General features: G+C 29.3%; 2 protein-coding genes across 4 annotated transcripts; both read right to left on the bottom strand.

The window, feature by feature from the left end:
- Positions 1 to 4,999: 4,999 nt before the first annotated feature.
- On the bottom strand, positions 5,000 to 6,189 carry LOC132950899 (cytochrome b-c1 complex subunit Rieske, mitochondrial). Its single transcript, XM_061022511.1, has one exon. The coding sequence runs from the start codon at positions 6,072 to 6,074 to the stop codon at positions 5,286 to 5,288; it is 789 nt and encodes a 262-aa protein (XP_060878494.1). The 5' UTR covers positions 6,075 to 6,189; the 3' UTR covers positions 5,000 to 5,285.
- A 1,508-nt stretch (positions 6,190 to 7,697) lies between these two features.
- LOC132951427 (ATPase family AAA domain-containing protein 2-like) lies at positions 7,698 to 19,396 on the bottom strand. 3 transcript variants are annotated; one of them, XM_061023233.1, is made up of 19 exons: positions 18,814 to 19,396; positions 16,986 to 17,069; positions 16,812 to 16,885; positions 16,623 to 16,742; positions 16,211 to 16,543; positions 15,909 to 16,142; positions 13,859 to 14,367; positions 12,417 to 12,665; positions 12,142 to 12,354; positions 11,819 to 12,000; positions 11,508 to 11,679; positions 11,163 to 11,348; positions 10,796 to 11,076; positions 9,707 to 10,104; positions 9,047 to 9,144; positions 8,889 to 8,952; positions 8,656 to 8,742; positions 8,329 to 8,528; positions 7,698 to 8,040 (listed from the first exon to the last, which is right to left on the bottom strand). In XM_061023233.1, the coding sequence occupies exons 2-19, from the start codon at positions 17,060 to 17,062 to the stop codon at positions 7,972 to 7,974; spliced, it is 3,546 nt and encodes a 1,181-aa protein (XP_060879216.1). In that variant the 5' UTR covers positions 17,063 to 17,069; positions 18,814 to 19,396; the 3' UTR covers positions 7,698 to 7,971. The 3 variants fall into 3 exon arrangements, with proteins under 3 accessions (XP_060879216.1, XP_060879214.1, XP_060879215.1); XM_061023231.1 differs by having other exon boundaries at positions 8,644 to 8,742; XM_061023232.1 differs by lacking the exon at positions 18,814 to 19,396 and adding an exon at positions 17,872 to 18,228 and having other exon boundaries at positions 8,644 to 8,742.
- Positions 19,397 to 19,427: the final 31 nt, after the last annotated feature.

Here is a 19,427-nt window from a genome sequence, read left to right on the forward strand (position 1 = left end):
CTTGTGAAAACTACTGGGAAATGTTTACTTTTGACCCCCCCCCCCCCCAAAGTACCAACTAGATTCACTTTCCTATCAGAAAAGTTACTATTGAAGAAAATCTAAGCACTTTTACTGTCCTAAAAGGTGATGAAAGACACAAAAATAAAAAAAAATTAAAAAAAATTAAAAAAAAAAACACACATCATTGTAAAATTAATACATTCATCGCTTCGCTCAGAATCTAAAATAAAAAAAAAAAAATAAAAAAAATAAAAAAAAACACACATCATTGTAAAATCAATACATTCATCGCTTCGCTCAGAATCTAAAAATGTAAAATACTCTTTTTAGGAATTTTGAAAAATACAGTTTTTGACATAATCGATTATTTTGTAATAATTCAAAATTAATTCTGGATACTTTTAGATTCTGATCGAAGCGATGAATGTATTGATATTATACTGATGTGTATTTTTTTTTCATTTTTTTATTTTTGTGTCTGTTATCATCTTTTAGGACACTAAAAGTGCTTGGATTTTCTTCAACAGTAACTTTGCTGATAGGAAAGTGAATCTAGTTGTAATTTGGGGAGGTCAAAAGAAAAATTAAGGAAAAACGGGAATTTTTACGCAAAATCTGTTTTTGAGAAAATCGATTTTGGTTTTTCGTGCAACTCTAAAACAAATAACCGTAGGTACATGAAATTTTGACTGAATGTTTATATTAGCATTTTCTATAGACCATAACATTTGCCAAATATTTTGAATTTTTTACTTATTTTGAGCTGTTTACGGACATTTTCAGTTTCCATTTTTATTTAGTTTTTTTTTTATAAATATCAATAAAATTTTATTTGTTTGTTAAAAAAGCTTGACATTTTAATAGAAGGCACCTAGGTTATTGTTTCAAAGACAGATGAAAAAAATTAAAAATTCGTTGTCACAGTTTTTATTTATAAGCATTTAAAGTTCAATTCTTGACAAAATACGGAAAAATCACAAAAATTAGCAAATTATTTTGAGTTGAGAATTCATAAAAATTTTCTTTTTTAATCTAAGATCAAATTCAAAAATCAAATTAAAGTTTTATGAGCGTTTCAAGTTCATATTTTTACAAAATTGGATATTCACTCGATTTCTCATGTAACGATTTTGCTATTTTGTTGTTATTCAAAAACCAATTACTGTAGATACATAAAAATTTTACTGAATGTTTATATATTCATTTTCTATACACCACACAATTTTGAAAATATTTTGATTTTTTTTGAGCTGTTTACGGACATTGTCAGTTTTTAATTTTTCCTATAAATATCAATGAAATTGTATTTGTTGGGTAAAAAAGCGTGAAAATTTAATTCAAGGCTCCTGATATATTGTTACATTAACAGTTGAAAAATATTAAAAATACATAAGCACAATTTTTTTTTATAAGCATTTAAAGTTCACATTTTGACAAAATTTATCAAATTTAAAATTTAATAATTATTTTGTAGTTAAAAATTTATAAAATGTTCAACTTTTATAGCTAAGGATTTAAAAATTAAAACAAGGCTCCACGTAAATAGGTTATATATAAATTACTTTATTCACAATAATATCATAGGCTGATTGACCGTTATCGCTCAGAATCGATTTTCTTATACAATGATATTATATCATTGAATTCAAATTTAACAACATCCATTACATTGACTCACTTGTAACCAACTGTACAGCAGAGCGACATCCACTTACCCACCTTTTCTTTTTTTATCTATATATATTATATACTTAGTAGGTCAGTGGCGTCATTTCAGTTTTCAATAGAGGGGGGCAAAGGTTTAGACCGGCCCGAATGGGTAAAAAAAACCGCAAAAATATTAATAGTTTATTAAGATATCTTCTTTTTTTTATTTTTGAAAATCTATTAACAGCATTATCTATAAATCAATTTTACCTGATTCATTATAAGTATATAAGTATATATTATATAATATATATATATCTTATATAAGTATATGATATATTTACAAATTAATATTATCTTAAATTATAATATATTTTTTTTTTATTGCTTGCTCATACCGGCTCAAGTTTTGTCTGTTTATTAACATGCTAGAAATTATTTTCGATACTTTTCGAGCAGTTTGCGGTAATTTTATATTTTTAGTCGCACCCCTTAACCACCCATCTATTTTTTTTAGATCATATTTTTCCCAAATTAAAAGATTAATGTAAACATGCGTCACGAAAAAAATTAATTTTAATTTAGGTACTCAACTAAATTAACACAATACGCAGAATAGTTGAATCATACACGACTGTCGCAAGTTATGAAGTCCGTGATCAATGATAAATAATAAGAGCGTCAATCGGTTGTTGTTTTTAGAATTTGTAATCATTTTAGATTTTAGAAATTAAACTATACGAGATTATGATACTAACTGTTCATTTTCCTTCACAAAACACACTCACACAAACAAACATACATAAATACATACATACAATGTGTACGTCCCCGCATACGTCTAAATATATTCGAACTATCAATTAGTAAAAATGTATCATTGTGACAATAATTTCTTAGTACATACTTTAATATTTTCTGAAAATATTATAAAATTCCCAGACAGCAAATGTTTGACTAAAAATATTATTATAACATTATTATTGGCACGTTTTTGCACTAATAAAATATAATAATGGTAAAACGGCAACAACTGGACACCGGCCCATAGGGCTGCTTTTAAAATCAGACAGGGGCAAATGCCCACCTTGCCCCCCCCCCCAAATGACGCCACTGTAGTAGGTACTAAATGATTATATTAGGTAACATTACTTATGCTTCGAATAATTTTCAAAATCTTTTGACTCTTCTTGATATCTTTATTGACATTTTGATTTAAGTTTTAGTTTTTTCTATAAATATAAATAAAAAAGTGTTCTTGGTCAAAAAGCTTAAACATTTTATTTTTATACAAGGTTCCTCATAAGTAATTTTTATAATCTATTCAAAAATATTAAAGATATTGAAAGACAAATGCACAATTTTTGTGTTAACCATTTAAGAGTTTTAAAACTTATACAATTTTTATAGCTAAAACTTGAAAATTGCATACCTATTGGTTCTTCATAATAGTAGCTGATACTGAAAAAATCTAAAAAAATATTAAAATTCAATTTTTTTTTTTTATACATTTTAAGATTAAATTAATCTAGACCGCCGGCTAACCTGGGCAACGCATATCCACACAAAACGGCTTGCTCTAAATAATCGGACTCGTCAATTACGCCTTCTCTTAACATCTAAACATCTAAACCTTAAAAATAAACTTCTCTTATACAAATTACTTCTCAAACCAATATGGCATCCAATTATGGGGTGCTACCAAACCTTCTAATATTAATAAAATCCAAACTTTTCAATCCAAATGCCTTCGATAAATAACTAATGCCCCATTTTACATATCTAATGATACTCTTCATAAAGATCTTTCCATCCAAACAGTTAAAAACGTTGGCAAGTCTTTCTACAAACGCATGCACACCAATCTCCACAATCACCGCAATCCCTTGATTTCGGAACTATCTATCCTCACTATTCCCGGTGACCCCAAAAGGCGACTAAAACGAACGTGGTGTCGTGATTTACTTTTAAACTAACCTCCACCAACACACGCCACGAAGTCCCATCAACGGATGGTCTCTTCTCTCATGCCCCCTGTCTGAATTGTTGTAAATAATCGTAATTATCAACCCGTTTGTTATTACCCTATTATTTCGTCTTTTCTATATTATTCTTTTTTCACTTGTGCTTATTGTAAACCTTTAAATTATAGATTGTACAATTCTCTTGTTTAAAAAAAAAATAAAAAAAAAAAATTAATGATTTAAATGAAGAAGAATTTTAGTTATTTTGTTGTAATTCAAAATTATTGTTCATGGGACTTTAAACTTTTATGTATAGTATTGAATTATATATATATATTACCTATACAATGTCACAACGACACATTCAAAATATTTCGATAAATTTAATGTTATTGCTTATTAATACTACAAACCTATTCACACTAAATCGGTATTGACTCAAAAGTTAATCAATAATATAAAATATAAATATATACTATTAGGTAGGTATAATAATTAAATATTTTTGGCAAAAAGTAATTCACTTATCGTATTAGTTAAAATAAATTAGTGTACTCATGTAGTATGCTACCTACAACCTACCAGCTACCTATTAAAAATGTTTAAGGGTGTTTACCATTTTTACATACTGATTAATAACAATTTACTTAACTAAAATATACTTAATGTATTGATGATCAGCATTGTTAAGTATTTTAATAGGTTACAATATATTGTTATGTTGTGTTTACGTTATCCCAGAAAACTTAAAATATATTGATAATTGTCGGGTTGTGTTTAAATTATTGACTGTCATCATTCTCTTTTGGTTGGCAGTATAACATATCTGTTGGGTGACACGACGAGGTGGAAAGACACAACATAAACTAAAATAATTTAATATCTAAAAGTAAGTTATCATGGGGCTTAGTGGATATTTACCAGATAGTTACCAGAATCATTTATTGATATTTAGCGTTGTATGATCGACAAACGTTATAATATGTTGTTTATCTTAATAACTCAGCCGCAGTTACTTTCCCGTAATAAAGTTAAATAAAAATACAACACAGAAGAGTAGGTATATCATATTTTCCTGTAGGTAGCATACTGCATGTGTACAGTTTGTTGGTAGATAGCATTTTACGGTAGGTATCATACTACACGAGTACCTAAATTAGGTACCTACTATGAAGCAATAAAAATAAATCAACAAATTTACTTATAGTAGTATTGACCGCCTCTGTTCAGAATTTGATTTTTGTATGCAATGATTTATCATATAAATGACAGTAAAATACAATTTAAGCCCTCAATGACAATGTACACTCTAGTTGTTATATAAAGCAAAGCAACTACCCAGGTTTTATATCGTGTAATTATGTTGTAAGACAAACAATTACAAATTTGGTGTTTATATTTTTTTTATTTATATTTCAGTTTGTGGATAAATTATACAATATTTTATTGAAAGTAATGTTTACTATTTAGCTAGATGTTTGAAATTACATGAAAATATGTTTATCATAAACAAATGACATATTATTGAACATTAGTTTAAGATTTCATACTTTTAGACTTTAAAAACAAAGTAAATTTCAGATAGTAGGATTACATATATTTAAAAAATGTTAACAACGTACATGTACATCTAAAGACAAAAACTTGAATAGTTACACCTCAAATTACACATTAACCTACAAGAAGTGTATTATCGTTAATGAATTTATAAGGTGGTACTTCCATGTTCGTTGGTGCAGGTCCTTTACGAATCCTTCCAGCTGCATCATAATGTGAACCGTGACATGGGCAGTAATAACCACCCCAATCTCCTGCATTGGCAATTGGTACACAACCTAAATGAGTGCATACTCCAACAATTACCAACCATTCGGGCTTTTGAACTCTGACAGAGTCGTCCTCTGGGTCTCTGAGTTCAGCCAGAGAGGTATTTTGTTCAGTTTCGATTTCTGCGGTTGTACGATGTCTAACGAACAAGGGCTTTCCTCTCCACTTGATGGTTGCATTCTTGCCCTCCGGTATATCAGCAAGGTTAACTTCTATGGATGCCAAGGCCAAGACATCGGCAGCTGGTGCCATTGACAAGACAAACTTGTGAACGATTGCCTTAGCGCAGAACATTGTGCCAGTGACGGCAGTACCAAGAACCATGTATGTAAAGGCATTTCGATTTTCGTATGTGTCGCGGTTAGAAGCGCTCGGGTCCTTCACGGAGTTACGACGGTAATCGGTGTAATCTGGGATCTTGAAATCGGTGTGGACCAAACGAATTTGGGTCGCGGTAACTGGAGTCAATGATTTCTTGGATAGCAGATTACTTTGCAAGGTGAAGTTGGTCAGGTAGATCGGCCTAGGTGGCACAGTTTGTTTAGACGGTTTACCTGGGCACGGCGCCTTGGTGGATGTGGTCGCCACGACTTCGGTACATCCTTTCACCGCAGTAGAAATATTACGGAACATGATGAACTGTTAGCCTACTAGGTATTAAATAAAAATTGTTAATCCGCCACAGTTGACGAAAAAAAAAAAGGTCGAAACTAGGGCTGACCTTACTAGTTACTAGATATTTCGATCTATTATCACCGAATACATATGGTATATTGGTATCGTGATAAATACGTGGTAGCTGGCTGGTAGCCTTCCTATTAACTGCGGTATACTACGATAACAGTAGTGCCAAATTAGTTCCAAGGACTGATAATTTTAGCACATAATTCTGTGATTTTTGTGCGGGTCCTACATAATAATATTGATTAGACGTTGATATTTATTTATTTAATTATTTTATATTAGACCAGAAATTAAGATATAATATTTAAGGCTACTATTTATTATTAATATTTTCATCATGGCTTACCTATTGTAACAACGAGGACAGTGCGCAAAGGGGGGATGGGAGGGGTTGTTGGGGTTCAATCAAAAAAATATAAATCTTGTTTTTCATTTTTGATCGATTATATTAAATAATTTATAATCTTATTTGTAATAATTAATAATGCTAACATAATACAATACCACATCACTATTATTGTGTATAATATATTAATATATAACATTTGCTAATTATTGATGTATCTATTTTATAAACTTTTTTTTCAAACCCCCTACCATTATGAAATCCTGCGCACGGGCCTGGTAAAAAGTAACAATATTAATATTTTATAACAGTGACTTCGATCCGTGCGACTGTTTGAGTACTTCCTGAAAAATTAAGTGTATAGGCGCATAGATAATATAAGATCTTATATTATCTATGCATAGGCTCAAATCACCCAAAATTATCAAGGGGGTATAAGCAACAAAACGTTTTTAATCTGTTTTGAATTTTTAATAAATGTAGTTATAATGGAAATATTATGGTGGTAGTAATATAAGTTATAATCACAGGATTCGGGGTGCTAGCATTAAAATTCAGGGTGCTAAACACCCTCAGCACACCTACCACGATTAAGGGTATTCATATATTATTTTATTGTTTAGGCACATAGAGTAAACACATACAATGTCTATCTTTTAATATTTTTCTGTAAATCATTAGGTTTTGGAGTAGAAAAATCCTGTCATCTTCAAGTTCAAGTGTTTTTATTGAACCAAGTTGGTGCTTAGTGGAAATGTTGTTGTATTTTTTTTTAATACATGGGAAAACAGGAATTAGTATTTACACTACGCCACAAGTACAACTATTAAATTAATTTCATTGAAACATGAGATAGTACGTTCTATTAAATAAAATATTTTTTAACCATGCATTTTTATTTTACTAGTTTGTTTTTTAGAAAGGTTTTATTGCACCCATAAGATAAACTAAATTATAATTCAATTTGATGAATTATACAACGTCAAACTTTTTAGTATTATAAATATATGATAATGAGACTGGAATTATTCTTTCTTTTATTAACATTTATCATTATTATCATTTATGGTGATATCACAGAATAAAATAAACTTAAACATTAATTAATCATTTAGCCTTGTTTAGAATCGTTTTCCAAAAGCATAGAATTTATAATTAAAAAAAAATGTAATACACACAATGTAACTTTCAGAATTGTTGTTTTAAATAAATAATAACAAATTAAATTAATTCACAGTTAGTTTATTTAAAATTATAACATGCCTAAGATTATAACAACATTTTAGTTACAAGTTTATATTAATGGAAACTTGAAATTTAATATTTCGGTACAAAAAAAAAATCAATCAGATAAATTATAAAATAAAATGGCAGTATAAAACTGAATCAGTATCATAAAAAAAGTTAATACAGTTTAAATATATATCTAATTTACCATGTAATATGATGTTTAACTAAAAATGTCTTTGGCAGTTAGATACAGTAAAATGCAAGACATATTTATACATTTTTTTCTTCAAGCTCTTTAATATATTGAATCTTAAATTCTTCAAATTCTGCTTTTAACTCCTATAAAAATAAATATAAATAATCACCAAAAACAAAAATGTATACTATAATCTTAGCACTTTTAAGGGTTAGACATAAATTGTATTTTAAAAACAGTTATTTAAATATTTCACTGTTATAATGTTAATGTAATATAATACACTACATTACAGTTTTGTAATATCAATACTAATGCAAAACTAATTATATTTGTAAAATTTTTACTTTAGTGATGCATAATTATAGACTTCAAAAATATAATTCTAAATTTTTTTTTAAACAACAAGTGAAATCATAAGTTATTATTACCGTAACTAGGGTGGATCGATCCCATATTTGTAAATACTGACTAATTTTATTATCGAGTATGGAAAACAAATCAACAATTCCATCATCAATATTATAAACGTCTATTTCATCCCAAAATGGCATTATATCTTTGCATATGAATGCACGAAATAAGGTCTTATCAATCTTAAGTTCTTGTTTGGGAATGATTGGTGACAAATCTATACATAAATAATTATAATTAAAAGAAATAATAATAATTAATATTTATAACAAAACAATAGTTTATTGATTTAAGGTCAAAAATAATTAGTTTTAATTATAACTATTACTAACTTAGCTGATTACTTTCATTAGGCGTAGGACTAGGTGAAGTTGACCGGTCCACCCACACCATAGAATGGTTGCTATCATTACTACTTTCATCGGGTGCAACTAAAAATATAAATATATTTAATTGCTTGATAAAATATGAATAAAAAACAAAAATGCCGACCATTGTGCTAAAAGTAGCAAAATTAATAATCTGACATGCAGTTTTTATTATAATGGAACATACATATTAGTTATTTAATACTTACGAATTTCAATTCCATTAATTGTGGGATTACTAGTATTCTCATTGGCTGTATTTTCATCATGTTCCTGAATCAATAGGAGTAAAATTTAGAATGTAGTAATACAATTTTTACAAAGAGTTATCAACTAAGTATTAATTAAATTAATGAAAATTATATACTTTGGAATTTTTTGAGTATTTTTTCTTCTTAGGTGTTAAACCTTTTTGCCACATATTACGACGTTTTTTCCTCTTGCCATTATTATCTTCATTATGATCTGCAAAAATAATGTTTGTATTTACTAATTACGTAAAAATGGTCGAAACCTTATACATAAACATTTGGTGTTTTGGGTGACAATATTCTTGTATTCAAGGACACAATTTTATTATTAATGTAGCATTGTGCTTATTATTACATACTTAGGTTTGAATAGTGTTTTTATTAAGGTGTCAAAATTTAAAAATGTCAAACAATAAAATAAATTATATTCTTGAAAATATATAATGAATAAACTTGAAATGAAATGTATGTTGAAATCAAAACAACAATTCTGTAGAATTTATTACAGTTTAAATAAATTTTATAAAAGTAAATATAGTTAGCAGAAAGATAGATAATTGGTTTTGCAAAAAATTAATCATACAAATCAATTTTTACAGAATTAATTCAACTGTAAAGTACAATCTGTTTTTATTTCCTAATATATTAATTATTTAAGTTTATAACATGTTAATTGTTTAATATGTGCTTTAGAGGGACCAATTATTCACAGAATAACAAAATTCTTTATTACTGAGCTCAGAACCTAAAATAAGCCAATTTAAATGAGTAATTACCGTCTTTGTCTACTATTTGATCTTTCTTAATTGTGTGTACAAAATCAGGAACACAAGTTTGTTCAATCTCAGTAGCATTACGCTTTTTGCGCTTATCTCTAATATCCCGACAAGTATCTTCAAAATCAGAGTCCATTTCTGCTTTGATAAAAGCATATGCTTTATCTCTTAAAGAACAAGCTCTATGTCTGATATGTTTATCTTCTGCACTTTTATCTGGGTTGTACTCCAATGCATTTCTTACAATAAGATCAATATCATCTAAAAAGTCTCTGGCACAAATGTAGCTATGTTTATCGATTTTACTCATAAGAGTTTCTAAATCCATAGGTTCCTTGATGATATCTAAATAATCAGGTACTTCTTCTATGTCAACTGGCTTTGTAAACATGAAAAATCTGCAAAAGCAGTTATAAACACATTAGTTTGAATCATTTATCATCTAGAAATCTTACATCATGTACTATGGTTGTACCAAGCTAATTATCGATGCCACGATGAAGACATGGTATGAGCATGAATCTAGAGCCCAGACTGTACGCATGATTCTATTTGGTTAGGTTATCAATCATACACACATGAGCAGTAATAACCAAGGCTCTAGCTTTTCCAGTCATTTTGGCATAAACAGGTACGGCTACATCCATAGTACATAATCTAGGGTCCAAACCAGTGTAGCCCAGTTTGGGAGAACAAATGTTTTGTATCTATGTTTAAAATATGTACGAGATTTACCAGAAATATAAAAGGAGTATCTATGGATTTACGACTATTAAATGTTACCATACACATTTAGTAATAAGAGTAATACTTGATGGTTAATATAAACATAGTTTCTGAAATGTGGTAGGTACATTTTTGGTAGCAATTTTTAAAACTAGAATAAAATACTGCATTGTGAATATTACATTTTTGTTATAGTTGCAGAAGTATCAACATAGTAAGTAAACATTTCTACCTTTCAAATTTTAATATAAAAGACATTGAATTTTTTGATTTTATCTTTGTTACCTTAAATTAATATTAAAAAATACTAAAGAGAACTTTCTTATTAAAAGTAACTGAAAAAACTTAATAAAAAAAACTCACTGTTTATTTCGAGCAAGTTTGGCACAAATATCTCGTAAAAATATTCTGAGTTCTCTTAATGTGTTTTCTTCTTGACAAATAATATTTTTTAATTCGGATTCACTTAGTTTTGGAGGACTAGGTATAGGAGCGATAGGTAATTCTTCTAATGATTGTTCATTAACTATTATAGGTGGTGTAAGGGCTTTATCCAGTAACATAGTAAATAACGATTGTACAGCTTTTTCCGGTGGATTGGGAATAGAATATTTTCGTTTATCACCAAAAAATAGGTATGATATCTGTAAAAAAAATTAATAAATAATTATATTACATTTAATATTTATAGTTGGAATATATAAGTTGTATTATTGCATGCAGTTTTTACTTCTTTTGGCAAATCCTTAAAATCATAAAGTGATGTTGCTAATATGAACACAGGAAGAGTAATATCTAATGTATCCAATAATTCTAAGAACAGCTTTTGTAATGAATATGTTAAACTGGTCCAAAATTCACCTACATTTGGAATAAATAAAATTGCAGGAAGGTGTTTAGGAAGCTCTTTAAAAATCTGAAACATATTAAGGCAATATTTAGTAAACAACTAAGGAACTTTACAAATGAATAAAATGAATAATGTAAGGAAAAATATAATACATATATAATTATTATTTAAAAATGCATGGTTGTTATAATTATATAATAATTAATAATATTATAATAGTATTACTTGTACAATAGATTCCTCGGGAGAATATGCTGAATTGCTATGTAATGTTGTACAGCTTAATGTATGTCTATAACAATTTTCAAAATGCTGTAGAAGTGCTGGAACAACCAAAACATTTTTTGAATCCGATAAGCCGTGAACCAGAAGGCGAGGAGCTTTTGCTACTCTCAGTCTAAAATGCAAATAATAAAATTATAATTTAAATTAATAAAATTCCAATTCAAAATGAATATATTTATATATATATATATAATAGAGATACAATATAATATATATATTATTTACTTTGAATATATATTAATAGACATTACCTTTGATTTGATTGTGAATTGAGTTCTGGAAATATTTTATTTATATAGGATATAAAATCCTCCAGTACACTTTCATATAATGGACGGTAAATACTTGGTAATTTTTTAGGATTGAGCACAACGTTCCGCTCAGTGGTTGGTACAATTTTACTCATGGCTTTTTCAAAATCTTCAAGTTTTACCTAAAATTAATATTATTTTAGAGTAACATTTTTAGTTAAATTGATTAGCCTTGGAGAGCTTATTACAGTAATAATTAATTTAAAAAACACTACAAAGAGCTTTTTTTAAAATGAGATTTAATAAAATAAAATAAACAATACCAGAATTTTATCTAAATCTAAGAGTAGTCTTTTTGATGTTTTATAAATTTGTGGATATGTACGATTTAATGCCTGCAATACTGATTCAGAACACAGAGAATTCAAATCAGCACCTGTATAACCAACAGTTTCTTCAGATAGTTTTACTAGTATATCATTTTCAGGAAGATTCTTCCATTTGCTAGTTACAATACGTAATATTTGTAATCTGTCCTGTAATAAAAAATTGAATTGTAGGGGCAAAGGTTTAATTTATCATAGTTATTCAATGTTACTTTGTCTGTTGGAAGTGGAAAGTAAAGCTCTTTATCAAATCGCCCAGGTCTTCTAAGAGCAGGATCTATAGAATCTATACGGTTTGTGGCGCCAATAACAATGACATCACCGCGATTTTCTAATCCATCCATCATAGCCAACATGGTAGTAACAATACTATTATGTACTTGATCTTGTTTCCCCGAACGTACAGGTACTAAACCATCAAGTTCATCAAAGAATATAATAGAAGGTTTCATTTCTTTTGCCTTAAAATAAAAAAATAATAATAAATTATCATGTATTTAGTTCTTACATGATTATCTTATATATAATAAATAGGAACTTAGATTTAAAAAACTGGCAGTTTATCGTATATAAATTATTCATAAAATATTCTAAAACTAGTCAACTTTATTTTTTATAATTCATCATCATAGATATAACTTATTTTTAGTATCAAGGCTAGGGAAATATAAAAATTGGATTATTTTTAAAATAAAGACAACTACAATTAATATTGATGTTCCAGTGGCGTATTTAGGCCGGGGCCCCCAAGGTATGTCCAAGTTGGGGGACCACAGTAACTTTATCATTACATTAAAAAAAAAAAATTCTGAACCTTTTTTTTTAAATTTAAATCATATTTATGTTGAATATAATTTGATTAAAAACACAAAAAAAAATGTAGTGGAGGTGTTTATTATCTTGTATATTACATAGTTATATACGTCATTGGTTTTCCAAAAGGGTGATTAGTTGAAAAATAAATTACACAGTAACTGCAGCACAGCTATTCTAAGTATATAATTTCTAAGGCAGGCACCATGATGTAAGCTTCACAGTTCTAAAATCGATTGATAAAAATATTGTGATTTGTACGTCATACATCATTGTCTCCATACAATCCTTATAATTATTATTAGCTTCTAGAATCAATATTTAATAATTAATATTTTTATTATAATTTAATTTCTGAGCCCGGTGCCAGTTTTTGAAATTTTACGTTAATTTACTGCCTGATACCTATTTAGGAGGGAAGGGGGTGATATGGATCTGAGAGAAGAAGACTTCCTACAAGCTGCATTGAACTCTGATTTTTTATTTTATTTCAAAAAAGGTATAATTTGTAAAAAGCTTGAAATTTTAATAATTTTAACACATATTACATAATTTAAGATTAAAACATTTAAAGACGGAGTTCAATGCAACCTATATTATTACCTTCTACAAGTTAATTTTTTTTTATCAAATTTGGTTGATTCTACAGAACAGTATCATTATTCCCGTAGATCGTAGGTTTGTGGACAAAATTACAATGAAACCGGGATCCTTAATGAGGATCCCTCTGTCTCTTATAGCCCTAGGGCGACTAAGTTTCTCTATACGCCACTGTGATTATCCTTACGTTTTAAGTAATTGTTTGAAAAAAGCATTTTACATAGAAATTTAAAAAATTTACCTTATCAAAAAGTAATCTAAGTTGTCTTTCTGATTCACCAACCCACTTGCATAATACATCAGCACTTTTACGCACAAAAAATGATACTTTTTGTCCACCTTTACTACATTCATTAGCTAATGCTCTGGCAAGTAATGTTTTGCCTGTTCCGGGTGGTCCATGGAAAATCACTCCTTTTGCAGGATGTTGTTCAAACATTTCAAAAACATTTCTATAAATCATTGGGAAAACAACCATTTCTCGAAGACAGTCAATATGTTCTTGTAAACCACCAATATTATGAAAACCAATACCACTGTCTACTACAATTGGTTTGATATCTTCTAGAGATGTTTTATTTTTATTTTTATCATCTCTTGTATGACCTTTGGGTTTTTTAATAACTTGAGTTTGGTTGACAGATGTTTCTAAATCGTTATCAGATATACCAGAAGAACTTGAATCAGATGAAGATGAAGATCGACGTTTTCTCGGACCATTCACCATTTTTGAAGGAGTTTTTATAGCTCCTATAAATAAATAAAAGGAATATATAAAACCAAATAAAACTATAAAATTGTGATTACAAATAATATGTTTATCAACACAAGTTAGAGGAAAGACACTTAAAATTGGTCACAGATGGTAGAAAGTGGAATTATAAATTATAAAAATAAAACCATAGTTTTATTTTAATTATTATAAAACAATAAATGGTAAAATCTTCAGAAAAATATGCATAAATCAAATATAAATGTCACATCTTTACATTTTACAACAGTAAAATAAAAATAGTACTACTTATAATTTAGATCAAAGATTTATAAATATATTATACACATTACTTTTATCACAGTTCTTTATTAATTGAGATACACCTACTTTTTAATTAGTTATAGCTATTCAATTATAATTTTGCTATATCATCAACATCATTTCTTTGAAATCAACCAATTATTGTTGATTTTTTCAAAAAAAGTATAAATACTATATTACATAGATAATATTCAAAATAATAATTGTTATATAAGTATATAGGTACACTATTATATAGTTACTAAGATACAACAGACCATAACTTTATCTTACAGGATGTTAATATCATTATGAATATAAGTTAATTCTAAAAACAAAAAGTTGAATAAAAATTAAAAATTACATAATTATTGATTATAAAAAAAAAATATCAAAAAACCAAGGGTTTACCTCTGCTATAGAGTATGTATTCTGTATTGAGTGTACTTTGTTATTCAATAGGTAACTGTAATAGATATGTTAAATTTTAACTAAATGAGCATACACAAATGATTAAAGTGAATGGTCTGCCAGCCTATATTTTGAAGGATACCTATATTATTATATATTGCTATCAGTGATTTATTTTTCTATTAGTAACACTATAGGCTCAACTATTTTTTTCAAAAACAAATTGGTACTTATTAGCTTTTATTATTTTTTGTCAATATAAATGTACTATAAAATTAATCAAAATATTTTGAAAAAAGCATCATACATTGTAAACTGTAAATAACAATGTACATAGTGGTAAGAGTTTCAAAGCCATAAGAATATTTTTTTTACCTAACCTCACCCTAAGGCTTGACATTTATAAAAAACTAGTGACTGTAGATTCGAAATTTTTTATTTGTTATTTGTGGTAAGAATAATTTATGAGGAACTTAAGTTAAATTTTCAAAGGATATTTAGAAAAGTAACACATTGATTATAATTATTAGTTTATTATAATATACTCAATGGTAACACATATAAAATTGTGTAATCAACAAGTTCTATGCATATTTTTCTAAAATTACCTTGAAAATTGGTATGAAGTGGCAATAAGGCAACCAATGAATCAAGTGAAATACTAGAAAAAATCTACTCTACTCAGAATCAGAGTATACCAGTACATGCATGTATAAACGATGGGGCAGGTGGTATAAGCAGCAGTCCTAGCTGCCCATAGCAGAGATACATGCGCAAACTAGTATTTTTGTATGCCGCCTGGTGTATTCTTATTTTTAATTACTCATTAACAAAATAAAATTTAATAGGTACCTATCAAACTTACTTGTATTTTTTTCTGAATGTATTTGAAATCTTTGGACCATTGGTTTAACTTTGCGCAAACTGTATCTATAATACCTTGGTCGATTGGATTGCCTGATGCTGCATTGTTTTAATCGTATAGTCCTCCTTTTTTTTTTGCCATTCAACTTCTTAATGGATGTTAAATAATCTTCAAATTTCAAATTATTTAACTCTTCAGAACTCATAGATTCATCGCTACTTTGTTCTGTAGCAGCTATAAAATTGATTTATACAGAATACATTATTATCTTTCAATAATTTTATAGTATAAATTATACTAACTATTAGGTTTAGGTTGATTTTTATTTCGTGTGCGTTTTATACGAGTATACAAATCTTCGTTATCGACATTTTGGTCATTGGATTTGTCACTAGCTTCAGCTACAGCTCTTCTTGTTCTTGGACGACTATCATTATTTTCAGTTGTAACAGACACATGTTTACTTTCTTGTTTAATACTTATTGTTGAGTTATGATTGGTTTCTTCTTCTTCATTTTCTTGGTCATCAGCATCAGCATCAGCCTCAGCATTAGCATCATCATCTTCTTCATCATCATCTTCATCATCATCTACTTCTTGTTTCAATCTATAATTTCTGGTAATTCTCCGTTCAACTAAATATATATTATATTTATTAGGTTTATACTTGAGTATTGAGCGTAAGAAAAATTATAAAAATAAAATAAAGTTTACCATCTCCTTCTTCATTTACCATATTTGGATAACCTTTAAGTGCTTGAGAACCAACAATCCAAGTATCACTATAATTTTCATATTTTAACTTTCGTTTCCTGGTACTTCTTCTAGTTCCTTCTGTGTTTATAAAATAAAAAATAATATTAATAAGTAGGTTTTTAACATTAAGTTATACTAATATTTTACCAATGTTGTTTGAATCATCTCCTCCATGACGATCACTACTTCCACGTGTATGATGCATAGTTGAAAATTTTGACCTTAACATTAGACGTATCAATAAATATAAGTATAACTTAGGTAGTTATATTCTATGTTTATAAGGATTGATTATACAATAATCAATGAGGAATATTTTACCTTGTGTGTACAACCGGTGTAAAAATTTGATCGTCTGATTGATCAGATTGGCTAGTAAATCTGCTCCGGTTTCTCATTATGTATCTATAAAAAATATTACATAAAAGTATTTAATTAAATGAGTTTTATTACAGTATATAAAACATGAATAGGCAAACATTGGATTGCTAAAACATTTGTTCTATTGCATAAGTTATAACTATTTTTTTCTTTCTCAATGTCACATATTTTACTAACGTTCCTGCAACAACAGTACAACCTAACTGTCTGTCTATTTTGGTATTCATAAACTTAATTGACTTATAATTTTTAATTATTCCAATAGATGGATTGTAATAATAAATGAGGCAATAAAATCAAATTTTTAGCAAAAACACTTTTCAATTAAATTAAATTTACATCTTATGTATTAAGTATAAATTTTACTTTTGATGCATTTTTGAATACCTAATATACTAGAGTTGTATAGCTGATAAAATAAAGAATTTATATTTTATAGCTTTATATTGCATGTCAATGTTAAATACCTAGGTTATAAAATCTATAGATTGTTTTATTTTAGTTATGTCAAAACCGATTAGAAAATCAAATATACAAACTAACATATTAGGTCAAAAATAAAAAATGTTTTAAGTTGTGGAATAACGGTAAGCGAATTGAATTTGACCAAGGTAGTAGGTACACATAATGTTATGCTGAAATCAAAACAACTGAAAACGTCTTCTACTCAAACACGAATACATAAACAATTTATAAAATCAGCAGGTAGTCGGCGCGCGGAGTGTAAAGAACATAAAATTGCTGTAGCACAGTTGGAAGGACGACGAAGTCGTAAATAATAACATTCAATAGCCCTGCAAACCGTAAAATCAACAAAAACACCTACCAATGCTGTCACACGAAGAAACGTCACTAGTCACGATTTGCAATATAGAGCAATGCACATTGCATTTTTGCAGTGATCAATCGGAAATGCGTGCTGCGTGCACTATCTACAATCACTCGGCAGATACGACTACGAACGGACGTGCCGAGTGCATTTCACTTAGCAGCCGCGGTTAGCGACCTCGTTGATAACAACACAAAGTTAAACGCTTTATAGAATTCGAAGTAAAAATAAAAAAAACCCGTGTAAAAACGTGAGGCAAATCGAACGGGTAATGTAAAAATTTTACGAGAACTATTTGACGAGGGAAAATAATACTAATAACAACAAACTAAAGTAGGTGGTGCATATCGGAGACGTTGGTCGAGAAATTCCGCCAATTTGCTATTGTGTTCGGCAGCGTTAGGCGCGCACGCACTCGCACACACTCTAACTTGATAATAATAATAATAATAATAACGACAAGACGTCACGGTCTACCGTCTACGCAAGCCCGGATTAACGATTGAGCCCCTTTTCAAATTTAACTTCAAAAAAATTATACCCCTATATTTTTACGACTGTATAAAATGATGTAATTTTGTACTAGGTGTATTACCAATCATAGATAATAAAGACTATCATTCATGCGACCATGTGTACGATGTAGTTCATAAGTCCCATTTTTTAAACTTCATCATAGAATATAAATTGTACAATATTTATTATAATTTAGTAATTTTTCGTGATATAAAATTAAGAATATTTTTATTTTACAATTACTACCTAAGTACTAAAATTATTTTTTTGAAAATTGTTTGGAATGCATTAAAAAATAAATAATATGGGGATAAAAATGGGCCCCGGGACACCCCTTAATCAGGGCTTGGGGGCTACATACGCTGGTGGGGTACTGGGGTGGTTTCCCGTAATCGGTACGCCGAAAACCGTTTCCAAACTCACTAGTCGTTCGACGGGGTACCGCCGGCCGTTCGGGGATGAGGGAGCACAGTTGCTGACTTGTTGTAGCCAACGCCGCTCGGACAAGAGGGCGCGTGTCCGTCTGCGGTGGCCCGCCTTGGCGTCAAGTTGGAACACGGATTTCTACGTCAGGCGTTTGCGGACTGGTCGCTGTTGAACGGCGACGTCAAAGGTCGCATGCCGAGTGTGTCGGAGGAGGAGAATTTTGGGTCTTGTGACGCGGCACGACAGGCTAGAAAGCGAGTGGTGTGTACACTGGCAAGTTCAGAGTCGCAGTAATAATAGCACGGTACACTTTTCTAAGAGCACCGCGAGAGCGAGCCGTCGACGGGACGAGTGGAACGGTTCGATACTTCGATAGCCAGCGGCCGCGCTGTGGGTGCTGCACTACTGCGAGCGAGTGGGTGAGGAGACGGCGGCCGTCGTGAGAGGGTTAGATTTTGACGGGGTGAGACTCGTGAGTCGTAGGACCGTGAGAGAGCAAGCGTCAAGCTGGCCAGGAAGGCTGGAAGCCTGGCACGGACAACAGTGGAACACGACTGGAACTTTGGATAGTGGATAACTGAAAACTAGAAAAATGAAAAGTAGAAAGTAGA

Source organism: Metopolophium dirhodum, chromosome 8 (genome assembly GCF_019925205.1).
Source record: "Metopolophium dirhodum isolate CAU chromosome 8, ASM1992520v1, whole genome shotgun sequence".
Taxonomy (NCBI): Eukaryota; Metazoa; Arthropoda; class Insecta; order Hemiptera; family Aphididae; genus Metopolophium; species Metopolophium dirhodum.